General features: G+C 39.7%; 1 protein-coding gene across 3 annotated transcripts; it reads left to right on the top strand.

Annotated features, from left to right (window-relative positions):
* Window positions 1-2,936: 2,936 nt before the first annotated feature.
* On the top strand, window positions 2,937-11,125 carry Znf770 (zinc finger protein 770). Of its 3 annotated transcripts, none has more exons than XM_042275918.2 (2): window positions 2,937-3,059; window positions 6,935-11,125. In XM_042275918.2, exon 2 carries the CDS (start codon window positions 6,976-6,978, stop codon window positions 9,094-9,096), a length of 2,121 nt encoding a protein of 706 aa, XP_042131852.2. In that variant the 5' UTR covers window positions 2,937-3,059; window positions 6,935-6,975; the 3' UTR covers window positions 9,097-11,125. The 3 variants fall into 3 exon arrangements, with proteins under 3 accessions (XP_042131852.2, XP_076426428.1, XP_042131853.2); XM_076570313.1 differs by having other exon boundaries at window positions 2,985-3,094; XM_042275919.2 differs by lacking the exon at window positions 2,937-3,059 and adding an exon at window positions 6,425-6,549.
* The last annotated feature ends 6,118 nt before the right edge of the window (window positions 11,126-17,243 follow it).

The raw sequence follows: 17,243 nt of genomic DNA, 5'->3' as shown, positions 1-17,243 counted from the left end.
TCCAGGAAGTCAAGGCCAGAACTCAAGCAGCTAGTGACACCCATCCACAGTCAAAGGCACAGAGAGAATAAATGCAATCTTGTTTATTTTAAGCTAGTGTTCTCTCTTGTACTGCTCAGGGGATGGTCCCACCCACAATGGGCTGGGTCTTCTTACATCAACTCCCTCCCCAAAGACATGTCTGCAAGGCAACCTGTTCCAGCTAATTCATTAAGACTCCAGTGGGCTTATTAGCTGTATCATTTGACAGTTGAAACCCATCAGTGCATTGCCCACAAAACTTCATAGCTTACTTCTGTGCTTGACTTCTGCTCTTCTCTTAATCAATGTTCAACCTTATATTTACTGTTTATTTTACTCTTTACTTTCTACCTCCACTAGTACATAAAATTAACTCTGACAGATTTCATTTTTACTTATCTGCATATTTCCCCAATTCCTGGAATAGGCTTGGTATGCAGGAAAAACTTGATAAAATATACATTACACGAATGAATGGCTGACTAGAGTCTCAGCTCAGAATCCATCTCCACCTGAAGCCTTGAGATGTTGTATCTTTCATATACACTCCACATATGATCTATTATCACATGATACCTGCCTGTCTACTGTTGAAGGCCTGATTGATATGTATATATTCAAAAGTGAATCCTTGATGTTTTTCATGTGATATGTCATTGGATAAAAGATTATGGCCTAATTTTATAAATGAGAAATAACATTGGGTTTTGTGTGTATGTACATGCTAGTTTCTGTGTGCACACATATGTGGAGGTTAGCTTCAAAAATAGTTTTCTTCAATTGCATCCAGCTTACTATTTTTTTTTCTTGAGACAGGGTGTCTCTCTGAACCTGAAGCTTACCAATTTGATAAGAGTCGCTATCTAGCAAACCCCCAGGGATGCTCCCGTCTCTGCCTCCCCAATGCTGGGATTACAGGTATGCATTGCTGTGCCTGGCTTTTTATTAGGGTCCTGGAGATTCAAGTTTGGATTCTCATATACACACTCTACAGACTAAGTCATCCCTCCAGCTCCAGGAAGCTGAAGATAAGGAAGATTAAATAACTTCTAATAACACTAGGAAGCTGCAGAGAAAAGTTACTAAAACTAAAACAAGGTGCATTCCCATTTTTATCTCATGACCCGTATTCATCCTTACTTACCTTCCATGTTCACTCCTGTCCCAGTTTCTATTTACCCATCTTCTACCCACTACTAAATGCAAATTGAATCTTATTCCATGAACTTTTCCTTGGTAGCTATTATTTACATTAATTTCCTCCCATTCTACAGAAATTTCCCAAGATAGTTCTCAGAGTAAACAGAGAAGGCATCACAAAGGGTATATGGCCTTGGAGAATGCTTTATCTAGTTCCTAACCGCCCTTCATACCATATAGTCAGGCTTTCAGTTAACAAATAAGGAACAGATCCTTCCGTCCATTAACCTACAATTTCAGGTAACATTCTCTCAGGACTTTGCTATTTCTTCTAAAGATTTGTCTGATTAGTGATGGATACACTAGTTTGCATAATTTGAATGGGCTACACTTTCTGAGAACCTGAAAAATGAAGCAAATCTCCAAGAATTGTCTAAACTCACAGCATCCCCACCTTTGGATTAGCATTCAAGACATCTAAAGCTTTTCCTTTTCCTTCTCCATGTATTCTTCTGTTGAAAGGGGCAACTGTGGCCCTTTAAAGTTCCCAGATAAGAAGCAACAGCTTATTTCCTGTAGATATTTTCCCATAATTCCACATCCAGAGCAGCCTTGGTTTTTCAAAAATCAGTCCAACTGCTTTTTCCTCCCTCTCCCTCTGGAAAATTTATTCATATTAGAAACTGATACCCCCCACCCCCACTTCCCCAACACACACACACACACACACACACACACACACACACACACACACACACACGTCCTTGGGAAGTAACCCAAAAGTTCTTTATGGTCAGAAAAGTTTGTAATTTTTCATTTTCTCCTCTCTTAATGTGAGACAATTATAATTCAAACCTGCAAAAACTGCCATAATCCTTCTTTAATGTCTTTGTTCTTGAAGTCTTTGACACTTTATCATCTTATTCAGTGACAATATGCCACTGCAGTGTGTAATTGTACCCCAACAGTTGGCCCTTATTTGTGTACACAAAATATGCTGAAATATCTATGATTTGGGACGAAACAGTGAACTGAAAGTGCAGGTCTGGTATTAGGCTACTTGAATTCAAATCCCACCTCTGTCATTTATTAGTTGTCTGCCACTAAGCTCCTAACGTCTCCAAGTCCCTCTTTCCTCATCTTAAAACAAGATCCTATCATTTCATAAAGCTTTTGTATTTAGTATAAAAATAATAATGGATGTTGAGTACCTTGCATGCATATTGTAGAAGTGCATCTTATCTAAATTGTCAAAAAAGAGTCAAAATACTGGGCAAAGAGTTTTGTACACTGTAAACGTCCAAAATACATAAAACCAGTGAGATCTGCAAAACTAGCCAATGGCTGACCAATGGGGATCGCCCCCCCCAACCTCCACCCCTTCCACACAGAAACTGGTTCTGTGTGACACTATGGCCAGGACCTTTCACCTCATCGTTGTATTGACATAAATACGAATTGCTGAAAACAGTCCTAACACAGTATGTACCTAATACAGGAAATTTTATCCACAGCCTCGACCTTAAACATTAGTGGGCTTTGAACTCTGACCCTCGATTCCACTAAGAGCCGAGCCTTGCAGTCAGTCCTGTCTGGGATTTCCCATAACGAAGGGTTGATAACAGTACGATGGGAACTGCAGCCTTTGGGCGTCTTGTTATCTCTTCTTGGCAATAGCAAGACTGGCTGGACAACGCGCTAGGATCGCTAAGAAGCTAGCGCCGGCCCAGACATCGCGAGAGACTGTTTCCGGCAGGACCGCTTTCGGAGCACTCCGGAGCGCCGCGCCTGCGCACTCAGCCAGCCGCCGCGCCGACCCCGCGGACGTGCGCTCTCGGCTTCGTCTTCGGAACCTCTGGCTTAGAGATGCGCCGCTGCCGGGCCCTTACCTGCTCCAGGTGCGTGTGGAGGACCTCAGGAGCCTGCGTGCCAGGTGGAATGAACCCCGGGGAGGGTCAGGCCTGCTCAACCCCGCCGAGGTTCCCGGGGAACCGATCAGGGTGCCACGACCTCAGCTCCTTGCGTGTGCTTCGTGGGAGCGGTAAACTCAAAAGAATGAGCCCTGTGCCCATCCTCCTGGGGTCAAATCACTTGTTTCCCATCTTTCACTCTGCTTTTCCCCAGCTTCCCATCTTCTGCCTGCAGTCAGTGGAGCTTTCACCCTTGCCCATGCCAGACTTGGGATTTTTACAGCCCCTGAACTCAGTTGGACCTCCCAAATGCTCTTTGCTTGCGGGAGATTAGGCTGAAAACAGTTCAAGTTTAGGGAAAGGTGATGGTCCAAGGCCAAGGGAGTGGGCCATGGGCAGAACAAGGTAGAAGGAGGCTAAGCTTGTTGTAAATGTCAATTCTCGAGCTGGAAGTTGCATTTTTCTCAGGTGTTTTGTTTCTTATTCATTTACTTTTGTGATACATTGGAGATGTCTTTTAAGTGGTATTTGCTAAGACCATGGTGCTTTCAACCCTGATATAACACTGGATTTTATTGATGTCCGTTTTTATAGTTACCTGGCTTAATGTTGTTTGAGCTCCTGTCTTGATGATATCTGGATCGAGTCATTGAGCACATCCATTAGTTTGTATTGTAACATAAAAAAATAGCCTTAGTGTATTTTTTTAATCATGACAAATTCAGTGGAGAGAAGAGAAAAATCAGTTGAAATGAGATTAAACCTCTAAGTGCACAGGGGGATTGTGCTTGGAGTGTGGAAATCCCTGACCTTTTACTTATAAATAGGAAGTGAGATCACCACTTGCCACAAATGATTCTGACAAGGTAGGGTTCTCATGAAGTGCTTTCCCAAAGCAAGTGACAGGAGTATCCAGTCTTAATACTAGTGATGCCTGCTCAGCCACAAACCCTTTTGGGGCACAGGAGCTGTAGGTGGCCAGTTCCTGTTCTTTATAATCAGATCGTTGCCTGGTGTAGTTCTGGTGTGGGACTTTTTGTTTTGAGAGGGGTGGTATCGTACAGAAACAGTCACCCAGTGGAAGGAGAAGTATATAAAAAGAATGGAGAAGTCCCTACTCCAGGCCCAAACCCTGTAGCTTGACTGTGGCAATTGTGAGGTTTTGCCTACCTGCTTCATGGAGAGAAGCTGTCTTCCCATACCAGACTTAGCACTTAGTACAGTACAGTTCATTTCTTTCCCAGCCATTCACCAGCCCTCCCCCTGGCACATCGGCCCGTGGGCGTCAGGAGCCCTTAGTTAGAAGCTTTCCTCTTGTGCACTGTGTCCATTGAACACTCACTTGCTGTCTTTCTGTTAAGAGTCCACTAGAGGACTGACTCCTTTTGTCCCACTTACTCTGCTGTAGCAAGTGAATAAAGGTTTGATGATTTAAGCTTGGCTCATTGTCCTGATTGACCATCTTGACATTGGTTGCTCAACAGGAATTAAATTAATTGCCTGTCAGGAATTAAAGAAATTGCTGAGTTCTTTGTGGTTTGCTGGGTTTATGGCAGTATTAGTTCTCATAGCTGTTAACTTTATGTTAACATGTTTAGGAATTTTTTTTCAGGTTGTTTACTCTTAGCTTTTTTTTTTTTCTTTTTAGCTGAGTGAAGTAAAAATATCCATAACCCCAACAGCTGTCTGTTGCTAGGTTATATGATGTATTTTATAAATTAGTCGAGTGGCTTATGGTCCGATTGTTTTACTTTCTTATTTAAATGACATTTTCCACTTGACCACTAATATAATAATTTTGCATGCATATTTTAAAATAATACGGCCCGTGGGAAGAAAACAGAACTCTGTTGTTTCTTTAGGACTCCTGCCTATGGCCCCTGATCTTTGTCACCCTAATAGATTACCTCTCATTGAACATAGTGATTGATGGATTGCAGGTTCCCCTGTCTGATATTGTGTGAATAGGTGTGTAAGGAACAGCTTTCACATACCTTTTAACTTCTTCCAGCTGAAGTTTCAGAGAACAATTTTTATACTTGCTACATAGTATATACTATGGGACTTTATGCTCTGTTAAACAAATTGGACTGATCATCATCCACCGAGTTGACTTCAGTCCATTGATGAGTATGGACCTGTAGTTTGAAAAGCACTATGGTAAACAACTAGTACAAAATAGTCTCTCAGCTTGTGTTTCTTATTCAGATTGTACAGTGAGTGTGTTTGATTTTGTATTTAAGTTGTCTTCTGAGATGATGAGCAACATATAGGTTGACTGTTTGCCAAGTCAGCAGCCGAAAGAATTCTGCGATTCTTGTTGAGTTGTAAATTCTTATGTATTCGAATGAAAGAACTGATGGAATTTTGTTTTGTTTAGTTTTTGTCTTAATTGCTGGCTTAATTACGGCTAATGGAATAGTAATAAAAGGAGAAGAAATTTGTCTTTTCTGGACAGTGATATGTGAGAATTGTGAAATGTTTGTTAAGTTTTAGAATGTCTCTAAGACATCTGTAAAGAGTACATCTTAGGCCAGAATGACCTATATTGAAAATTGTCTGATGAAAGAACAACATTTAACATTCTGTTCTGTATTCATAAATACACATGTAAATATGCAATTTGTCAACCTCATCTTTTGTACTTGTTTTTGTTAGGAAGCCTTCAACAAAGGAGAAGGGAGAAGTGAACTAAATTTAGTATGTTTATCTTAGAAACCTACAGTATTAAGGAAATAAGAGTCACAACATAGAATCTGGTTAATCTTGAGCTCAGTAATAGCTCATATTTCTATGGTGCATCACAGTTTTCTGACACATGCACATACATTATTGCCGTTCTTGTACAGCAACTTGGTATGCAGAAGACATTGCTCCCAGTTTAAAGAATCTCGAATTCCCTTTTTCCTGACACACAACTTATATAGTGACAAATTTAGGATTAAAATTCAAGTCTTCTGTGAATATTAATCTTGTTGATCTTGAGAAATAATTGAGAGTAAATATTTATTTATTTTTTATTTTTTTTTCTTCCGAGACAGGGTCTCATTTTATAGTGCCAACTATCCTAGAACTCATTATAGAAATCAGAGTGGCCTTAATTATCCTGGAATTCACTATGTAAATTGGGGTGACTTTAACTTACAGTGCTGGGATTAAAGGCATGTGCCATCAAGCCCATTGAGAAGAGACAGTTTTAACATTGTGGTTCAACCATCTAAATATAAATAAATGAAATGTTCTATGCTCAGAGTATGGCTACAGTATGTGTTATACTACAATGCCAATATGTCTTATTTTTAATATTTTAAATCTACCTTTTAATTAATGTAAAAATATTTATTTATTATTAGGACAGGGCCTCACTAGCTGAGGCTTGCCTGAAATTGCTGGATAGTCCATATTGGCCTCAAACTCATGATCCTTCCTGTGTCTAACTTGGGATTGCTGGCCTTACAGAAATGTACCACAATACCAGGTACTACTACTACTGATAGTCCTCCTCCTCCTCCTCCTTTTCATCTTTTTTTTTTATGAACGACCAACTCATTGACACATCTAATAATGAAGGAAGAAAGTTGGAACTAAAAGGGCTATTTAATCTTAAAAATCAAGTCTGGTCCTTTTTAAATATAGCTTATCAAGTAGAAAAGTAGAACTTTAGATAAACTCAAGAATTATATCTGTTTAAAATTAGTTCTATGATTCTAAAGAATTCATCTAAGATGGTTGTTAAGTTACTTGGAAACACAAGAAAGTCCAATTTCTCCCTTCCTTTTAATCTTCTGCCTATGGACAACTAAATTATTTGCCTTTATACAAATCTTAAAATTAATACTTTGGTTTTTTTTTTAAATTCGTAGATGTCTGTGGAGCTTAAGAACACCATGGAGCTCGTCAAAGTATGACACTGAAGAATATGATGGCTGAAAACAACTTAAAAATGCTGAAGATTCAGCAACGTGTAGCCAACAAACTACCTAGGAACAGACCATACATTTGTAACATTTGCTTCAAGCACTTTGAAACACCATCAAAATTAGCTAGGCATTATCTCATTCATACCGGTCAAAAGCCATTTGAATGTGACGTATGTCATAAAAACTTTAGACAATTAGTTCATCTGGAGAGGCACCAGTTAACTCACAATTTGCCTTTTAGTTGTAATATTTGCCAACGCCACTTTAAAAATCTGAAGACATTTGTGAAGCACCAGCAGCTTCACAATGAATCCTATCACAATGATGTTAAAGTCAGAAGATTGCTTGAGACCAAGCAAGAGAAGCCTGTGTACGGAGTATATAATACTTTCACTGCAGAGGAAAGACGGGCACTACACCCATGCTCTAAGTCTGATCCCACGTACAGCACTACAAAGAGAAGAAAGCATATTCATGCATGTACAATCTGTGGCAAAATGTTTCCATCACAATCAAAACTTGATAGGCATGCACTTATTCATACTGGGCAGAGGCCTTTTAAATGTGTCCTGTGCAGTAAATCTTTCCGACAGTCAACTCACTTAAAAATCCACCAACTCACACATTCAGAAGAAAGACCTTTTCAATGTTGTTTTTGTCAAAAAGGATTTAAGATTCAAAGCAAACTTCTGAAGCATAAACAAATCCACACTAGGAATAAGACTTTTCAGAATCTTTCTTTAAAAGTAAAGAGTCCTGAATCATGTCCCCTACCTAATAAATTAAATGCAAAGCAGGATGCTTTTGAAAATGGTGATATGGGTGAATCTGAGGAGAATAATCCTCTTGATGTCCACTCTATTTATATCGTCCCTTTTCAGTGTTCAGAGTGTGAAGAATGCTTTGAGTCAGAGCAGATTCTCAAAGGACACAAGTGTCTTCCTGCCAGAGGTGGCAGAATTCCAAGCAGGCTCAAAAGAAGCTGTAACTATAAGACCGTTGTTAAAAAGCTCTTGGCTAAACTTAAACGTGCTGGGGGTAAAAAATCAGATAACCTTCAATCAGAGAAAAGAACATTTAAAAGCAACTGCTTGAAAAATTGCGAACGTACTCCTGGTGAGCAGAACGTGGAACAAACTCAGAGAACTTTTGTGGATTCCCTTGGCAGACATGGATCATGTAAGGCAGTTAGCAAAAAGAAGAAGAAAGCACTAACTTTGCCATTTTCTTGGCAAAAGCAATTTCAGAGCCAAAATATGGGTAAAAGTTTGCAAGGTATCTTTACAACAGGAAGCCTATTAACTATGGATGGTTCTGTGAATAATAAAGACTTGTCAATCTTTGGTTCATCAGGTGAGGAATACTTTAATAACTGTGACATGCTTCAATGTGGGTTTTCAGATTCAAGTGAAAATATACATACTGGACATAAAATGTGCCCCTGTGATAAATGTGAGAAAGTGTTTCCTTCTATCTCTAAACTACAAAGACACTATTTAATTCATACTGGACAGAGGCCTTTTGGCTGTAATGTTTGTGGGAAATCTTTCAGACAGTCGGCTCACTTAAAAAGACATAAACTAACTCATATTGAAAAGATTCCCTATAGTTCCTTTTGGCAAGTGGACTTTGGAAATGTGAACAAACTTTTTGTTCATCCAAGTGATGATGTTAGCTATAATGCCTCCCAACAGTGTGAGGGGCTTAGTTTTCACAAGTATGAGGGCTCAGAGTCCAATCAGGTCTCGGGGACTGAAGTCAAGGCGGAATCAGAGGATTTCATTCTTGGTCCCCACTGTCGGAACAGGCAGTCTTACCTCACTAACACACTTTTGGAGTCAGAGCAGAGCCGTCACTGTTACAGTTATTTAGACCGTCCTGAAAGAAGTGATGGGCTCCTTTACCAGTGCAGTGTGTGCTGTAAAAATTTCCGGTCTCCGTCCAAACTAGAAAGACACTATTTAATCCACGCAGGGCAGAAACCATTTGAGTGCTCAGTCTGTGGCAAAACATTCAGACAAGCACCTCACTGGAAGAGACATCAGCTCACTCACTTTAAAGAACGGCCACAGGAGGAAGTAGGTGTTCTAGCTTCAGTTATGTAACACAGAACCACTGATGCATCTGTGGTCTCTGGTGAGATAATATCCTCTGAGACATTTTGCTGAAGGCCTACATTAGAGAATGTCTGCATAGGCAATTGCTTGTCTTGCATAATAAGGAGTAAGTTAAATAAAATCAGTGTTTTAAAAACAGCCGAATGACTTGAGAAGGCATATGCCATAACTAGGTATCGAAGGTTGTCAGTGTATAACTTTGGTTGTATTAAAAGGTATGAATCCATCATCAGTTTGGCCTGATTTGTTGAATTACTCCTTAAGACATTGTGTCTTTATATATTTTCCCAAATGAGGCCAGAATTGCCATTCAGCTATAGTAAATCACCTGCCATAGTTTATTTTACATGGACACTTCCTTGAGTTCTATTGCAAAACATTTTTCTTATAAGTTAAAAGATAAAAGGACAACAGGTGGGGGGGAATCACAGCTTTTTCATAGTGATTTTTTTGAGACTGGCAATTTTACCTTCTTAGTCAGAAGTGTCCCCTCCCCATCTAGGCTGCTGTTATTTTTCCCTAAGGAATTGAAACATAGGAAGAAGGTGGGTTACACCCGTGAATATTTACCATCCAAAACTGTTTACATTTACACGGGTATTTCCCAAGTGCCATGAGCTTTTCTGATATGTCTGCAGTTGTATCTTTTTAGACACTTAAATGCAGTGCACCTGTTTGCTCATTAGTGGTTGGGAGCAGTAGCCAGGAACAAAGCTTTGCTTTAACGGCTCTGAGCAGCCCTGGCTTAACTAAGTCTATTCTGCCAAATTTGATCAAATGGTGATAGCTATGTAGTTTCGGTTTTCGCACCTCTGTGAAAGACACTAATGCTATAGTATTGTTTTAATCTTTGTTGTTACTTCAGTTAGTAAGGATATTGTCCCTGTATAGGAATAAGAGCTGCTAGAGTTCAGGGCATCATTTTTTTTCTAAACAGTATTGTCATGATTTGACAAAACATTTCATTTACTCTTAATCTTTGAGAGAAGTATCCCAGTCACAGATTGTCCTTCACACTTGTGGCAGTTTGTAAAATCATTGACTAACATCGTCTAGCAGTAAAAAGAGTAACTGTTCTGAGGTGAAAAGAAATGGGTGGGTATTTAGCACACTTAAATATAGTGAAAAGCCTGCTGCTGGAAGTGTGGGCAGTTAAGTAAGTGTAAACATTGATCATGGTGTAAGAGCTGTACTTTGTGAGGGGAGGAAAAAGGAAAAACTTTCAACCCACATGAATCTTATGAACTTGGGTTTAATTTACAGAGATAAAATGTGATGGCATGAGTAAAATAGCTGAATGATATACAGATGTGCCTATGTTTAAGTAGAGATGTTCATCTAAAGAGGAGAGCCACATGCTTGAAGGAATAACTTCTCTTCTGTTTCTTTGAGATTTGAGGTGTGTTTTTCCAGCACAAGCAAGATATGGTTTACAGAATTGTCTTTGCACAGAACTCTTGCAGGACATTGTTGCATAAAAGCAAAGCATAAATAGTTCATGTTTTCCAAGAGTAAAAGTTCAAGAATATTTAATGTGTAAAATTATGGATTTGAGCATTTCCCAAATTATTTATATAATTTTATTTGAAGGGAAATGCCTGACATATTTCTTTCCCACCTAAACAGGGAGAGTTGAATGTTGTGCTCGTATAACTAAGAATCTTTGCCTGAGTAATAATAAGATGCTTTGTTTGTTTTGGTTTGTTTTTTGGTGGGTTTTTTTTTTTTTTTTGGCTCATGCCTTTTAAAGCTGTTTCATATTGAAAGTTGGAATACTGTAAAAATTTTGTCAAGAGATGTACTGTAGTGCTATTTGAAGTACCTGTAACAAAATATTTACCTTATTATCATTGCAAGCTTCTTATGGGAACTGTAGAAGTGAAAATAAAGTACGAATTCATGTTAAGATAAACATGTTAAATGATGGTTTGCTGCATGCAAGAACTGTACTTATTGTTGAGTCAATTATTTTGGTTTTCTGGAAAAAATAAAACTTTATAAATATCTTTTAAGAGAACTAGAATTTTTTGTTTGGGTGGTTGGAGGTTTTAGCATGATTATTTACTAAAGGAGTTTAATTAGCGGAGCTAGAGCAATTACTGCTTCATGTTTCATACTGCAACAGTGTCTGTGATTTTATTAATATATGTTATATGTTGATGGGAAGTAGATAATGGTTAACGATCTTGAAAAACTCAAATTTCAGAATAATTTAAAAAGAAAGTTTCAAGTTACACAGTTTGCACTTTTTTAAACACATTCTTTTTTTTTTTTTTTTTTGGTTTTTCGAGACAGGGTTTCTCTGTGTAGCTTTGCGCCTTTCCTGGGACTCACTTGGTAGCCCAGGCTGGCCTCGAACTCACAGAGATCCGCCTGCCTCTGCCTCCCGAGTGCTGGGATTAAAGGCGTGCGCCACCACCGCCCGGCAGTTTGCACTTTTTTAAAAGGAAAAAAAAGTCACATAATATTGGAACAAGCTACCAGTGCCACTTCCTACAATGAGCTTACATGCTTGTCTAATCATGTACTTCATTTCCTGAAAAAAAGATTTCTTTTAATCGTGTACATTTGTATGCAGTTACATGCCTGTGAGTACTTGTAAAGATGGAGGCCAGAAGAGGTCATCAAATCCCTTGGAACTGGATTTCCAGGTGGTTGTGAGCTGCTCTGTGTGGGTGCAGTGAACTGAACTTGGGTCCTTTACAAAAGCAGTATATGGTCTTAACTGCTCAGCCTTCTCTCTGGCCTCGTGTGCATCATTTATCTGTGATACCTCCTTATCACTTCTGAAAGAATATGTTAATTCCATTGCTTGTCATATGACCTACTTACTTAATCTGCTTATCTACCTTTCTCTTTGACTTTTCTCTACAGATTTGTCCTAATAGAATTGCCTTCTCCAGTACTGTACCATAATTCTTTCTGCATCTGTCTGTATTGTCTATCCAGTATTTAGAAACATTGACACTATTCAAAGAAATAGTTGAGTCAAGCTTTATTCCCTTCTATTTCCTCAACAGTTGTAGGAGAAAAGCCCCTAAAAATGATGTAGGAAGATATAGATTCCAACTATGCATTATATAAAACAACCTATTAGAATGAAAGATCTTTTAGGGCAGATCAACAGCAGGCTTTAGGCTTGGAAGTCAAGGGACTTTACAAGAATCCTTTGTTAGAAATAATACTTGGAAGATCTGTTTTATGATGTCGAGTGGTGTTTGCCCTTTAGAAGCTTCAGGAAGAGAGAACAGTTAATCCCTATCTTGTGATTTCTTGTCAATTAGAAGAGCTTAGAATTTCAGTACTAGGTGGAATTCTGTTAACACTAGAGAAAACAAAGAAACAATTGGAAAGAACAGTGGAGCGATGGTATTAAGTGGGATACAGAGCACAGCATGTCATATCTTGCAGCTAAACTGACAAGTTTCTGTTGGTTCTCAAAGTTCAGCTAAGTTCCTCTGGTAGCCTTTTTGATTTACTCAACCATCCCATTCTCTGGGCTGTCACTGCTTTTTGCTTATAACTCATATTAACTCTCTGTTACAGCTTAATAAATGCCTGAAATCCTCACCTTCCAAACTGGAAAGGTTCATTGTGGCCCTGAGTCTTGGAGGTTTTATTCATGCAGTTCGCATGGTTGGATGGCTATCTTTAAGCCTGTGACAAGGTGATACATCATGGCAGGAAGTATGTGGTTGAGTAAGCTTCTCACTCTATGGCAGTTGCAAAGTAAAGAGAGCGAGCACAAGAGACGGTGTTCTACAATCCTTTTCAAAGGCCCAACTAAAACCATAAATGTCCCTGAAATATGCTTTCTCATAGGGATCACCAGCCTGCAAATAATGACACAGAGACTTATTAATTATGAAAGATTGGCCTTAGCTTAGGCTTGTCCCACTAGCTCTTATATCTTAAATTAACTCATTTATTTTAATCTGCATTCTGTTGTGTGGCTCATTACCTCATCACTCCATACTACCCATTCTGCTTCCTCCATGCCTGGCTAGTAAGTCCTCCCTTCTTTCCAGAGTCTTCTCTGTCCCAAGAAGTTCTTCCTAACCTCTTCCCACTTAGCTATTTGCCATTCAGCTCTTCATCAAACCAATCACAAGGTGCCTTGGCAAAGACACATCTTCACAGTGTAAACAAATATTCTGCAATATGTCACACTAGACCTTACCTCTTGAAGGTTCCCATCACCTAATAGCATCAAGCTGAGGACATGCTGTTAACACTTATGCCTTATGGGCATGTTCCAGGTCTAGACTATTGTCACTGTTAGTAGTCACCACAGTCATCAAGCTTCATGTGATTTGGTTTTGTTAGAAGTATTGCTGGCTGAACTGTACAACAGGATTTCTAATTCATTATATTTGAACCCACAATACATTTACACAGGTTAGCTGTTGCTGTTTTGAGACATTTTTTTAAAATACAGAGGTGAATTGCTTGCTTCTGGAAAGAAAAATGGAATGCATCTCTTTAAGGCTTAATATAGTATCCAAAACAAAAAAAAAACAAAAAAAAACAAAAAAAACACCACATTCTCAAATACAACTTGAGTGCAGAAGAAAGAAGTTAGTGAAGAGTTTAGTACAAACATTTAATATTCTCCAGATATTTTGATTTTTCTTTTTACTGAAAAGACATCTATAATATACAATGCAAGCAGCACAGAGATTTTGGAACCAAGTCAATTTCAAAAGAAAAAGAAAAATGTCTACATATATTGTATTTTTATATGATCATGCAAAATGTCAAGGAGTATGTTTATGGGTGGAGGAGTTGACTTGTGGAGTTCATTTTGGGAAGCCAGGGGTGGAGATTGAAGAAAAGGGGCCTGGGAGGGCACTGGCTCCCTTGTGGTCTCAACTCCCTTTCCTGGGGTTAATAAATGGTTTGGCAGTCTTTGGACACAGATGAGGGGGAGATTGCTCATCAACTGGCAGGAACAGGGAAGGCAAAGTGACAGAATGGAGGCAGTTGCCCACCTCCGTCTATACTGCTGCCACAGCCCTTGGGACATACTCTGGCTTGGCATGTGGTGAGGCTGTGTATGTATTGCTTCAACCAGCTCTAAAGGAAACAGTGTTTGATCTGGCCAAACAATCTAGAGATACTTTTTTTTAAAAAAAAATCTGTAACCTCATTTAGATCATTTCAGAGGATGTATTTGCCTTAGATTATGTTGAGATCAAAGCCAAATCAAATGCATTCTAAACTCCACTCACAAATGTCTCTATCCTTATTCCTCTTTCTCATCATCTTCCTCAGAATGCTCCTCCACCTTCTTCCTTACCCCCATCTAGAAACTTCAGTTGTCCCTTTTTTCATAATGTGTAGTTTTTTACTTCTCCACTGATTCTTTTATCTCTAAATAACAGATTTTTTAAAAACTCATATTTTCCCATGGTAAGATGGTTTTTGCTGAAATTAACAGGTTACCTGCCTCAAACAACTTTAACAATAAGACTTACTGGCTTCCATGACTTGAAAAGACAACTGTTGAGCTGTCCAATCATGTTCTTGGATCTATTCTGCTTCCTTCTTCTATCTGCTCTACCTTTCATAGTAACATGCTACTTTCCTTGTGGTTTTTGAATGCTTTGTAAAGTACCCCAGCTTCCGTCATGGTAGGGAGAGTAGAGTAGGATATGAGCAAGAGATCCTACTCACAGGAGCAGAGTACAACTTTCTCGGAATCTCAGTAAACCTCACTTCTGCCATCTCCCTCCCAGGAATGTTCATGAGCCAACAGTAGAAAAAGACAGACAGGGGAGGTAGGATTGACTCCATCTGTACTAATATTACATCTATGAAGATGGTATGGAAACTGGTGGAATTTGAGAGTGTAGTTGAAGAAAAAAAATGAAAAGACAACGCTGTGGAATAATACTCTTGTACACTGTAAAAATTTGTCACTCAAATTGGTTTAATAAAACACTGATTGGCCGGCAGCCAGGCAGGAAATATAGTCGGGGCAACCAAACTAGGATAATGATGGGAAGAGGAAGGGCAGAGTCAGAGGAGATGCCAGCCAGCCAGCCAGCCAGCCACCAAGGAAGCAGGACATGTAGAAAATGTGACAACAAGCCATGAGCCATGTGGCAAAGCATAGATAAGAAATATGGGCTAATTTAATGTAAGACTTAGGTTGTAGTGGGTAGCCATTCCAGCTTTGATCTGGAAGTCCCAACCCCCATTGAGGCTTTGGTAACTGTCATGTCTACAAGGCAGATCCGAGAGGACCCCCTGAAGACCCGATCCGGAGGAGGGAGCTCTCTTGGTTCCTGGACCCTGGACGCTGGAGGTAGACCAAGCAGTATTCTCCAGAGAACACCACCAGACTGTGCTACACCTTTCCCAGACCCTATAACCAATCCCTTCAGTTGTAAGTTATCCCACAAAATAAACCCCCCTTTTAACTACGTGGAGTGGCCTTAATAATTTCACCAATGTTAGGTAATAACAAGCCTGAGCTATCAACTGAGCATTTATAATTTATATTAAGTCTCCAAGTCGGTTATTTGGGATGCAGCTGCCAGTTATTTGGGAGCAGGCAGTCAGGACAGGAAACTCTGCCTACAAGACAACACCTTGGACCTAATTTAAAAACAGGGTTGGGGGTAGGGAGATAGTTCATTAGCTAAAAGGATTTACTGAGCAAGCACAAGGATCTGAGTTTGGATCCCCAGAACCCACAAAAGCCAGACATATACCTGTGTAACCCCTGTACTGAGGATGAGTGTGGAGAGAGGTAGATCCTGGGGGCTAACTCACTGTCCAGCCAATGTAGCTCTAATGGCAAACTCCAGGTTCAGTGAGAGACACTGTTTCTAAAAGTAAGGTAGAACACAATAGTAAAAAGCACCTGCTATTAACCACTGTACTTCAGATGCACCTGTATGGGCACAGCACACTAATTCTTGTTAACTAGTCACTGGCTCCACCCCCTGATTCAAGTTAACTTTATTAACACAGTGTCAGGGGGGCACAGTGCAATCAAATATCCCGCAGCAGAGATCAGTCCAGGAGAGCTATAAAGATGTCTCTGTAGTTTAAAACATTTTCTGCTCTTCTAGAAGACTTGAGTTTGAGTCCTAGTACCATGTCAGATATTTCTCAACCACTTGTAACTCCAACTCTAGGGAATCTGGCCCCTTCCAGCTTCCACAGGCACCTGCACACACATTCCTATATTCATACACATATAAATGTATTTTTAAAAGAGAGAGGCAGGAAGGGAGATTATGTTACTACATTTTGTTACAGATTGGTTGGGCATTAAAATTACAGGCATTCACACAGATCTCTAAAAAGCGACATCGGACCAGGGCTCATTGGTTTAGTATCTTTCTGGCCACCTGATCATGAGATAAACTGTGAATTTAACAAGTTGCTAAATTGGATAATGTCACCTGCTTTTTTCCCTGCTACCTTGTTGTTCGAATTTTTTTTTTTTTTTTTTTGGTTTTTCAAGACAGGGTTTCTCTGTGTAGCTTTGCGCCTTTCCTAGAACTCAGTTGGTAACCCAGGCTGGCCTCGAACTCACAGAGATCTACCTGCCTCTGCCCCCCGAGTGCTGGGAATAAAGGTGTGCACCACCACCGCCTGGCGTTGTTTGAATTTCTAAAGGTCTTTTAATAAAACAAAACAAAACAAAACACCGGAGCCTGGTGTTGGGGAGAATGCTGAAAGATCAGAAAGACAAAGGAACAAGCCACTGCCACATTTTACCTCTAAAACTCCTCAGCCTGAAAAAGCGTCTAGTTCCTGTCTCCTCACACCTAATATGCCTTTCTCTGCCTAGCCATCACTTCCTGGGATTAAAGGCCTGTATGTTTCCCAAGCAAAGGCATGAGATCTCAAGTGCTGGGATTAAAGGTGTGTGCCACCACTGTCTGGCTCTGTTTCTCTCCTAGACTGAGTCAATCTCATGTAGTCCAGGGTGGCTTTGAACTCACAGAGATCCAGACAGATCTCTGCCTCCCAAGTGCTAGGATTAAAGTTGTGTGCCACCACTGTCTAGCCTCTATGTTTAATCTAGTGGCTTGTTCTGTCCTCTGATCTTCAGGCAAAGTTTATAAGGGTATACAATATATCACCACACTACCCCAGATTGTTTTTCTATATAA

The sequence above is a fragment of the Peromyscus maniculatus genome, chromosome 4 (genome assembly GCF_049852395.1).
Source record: "Peromyscus maniculatus bairdii isolate BWxNUB_F1_BW_parent chromosome 4, HU_Pman_BW_mat_3.1, whole genome shotgun sequence".
In the NCBI taxonomy this organism is placed as follows: Eukaryota; Metazoa; Chordata; class Mammalia; order Rodentia; family Cricetidae; genus Peromyscus; species Peromyscus maniculatus.
Note: the sequence above shows the minus strand (reverse complement) of the source record. Positions and strands in the feature narration are given on the sequence as shown.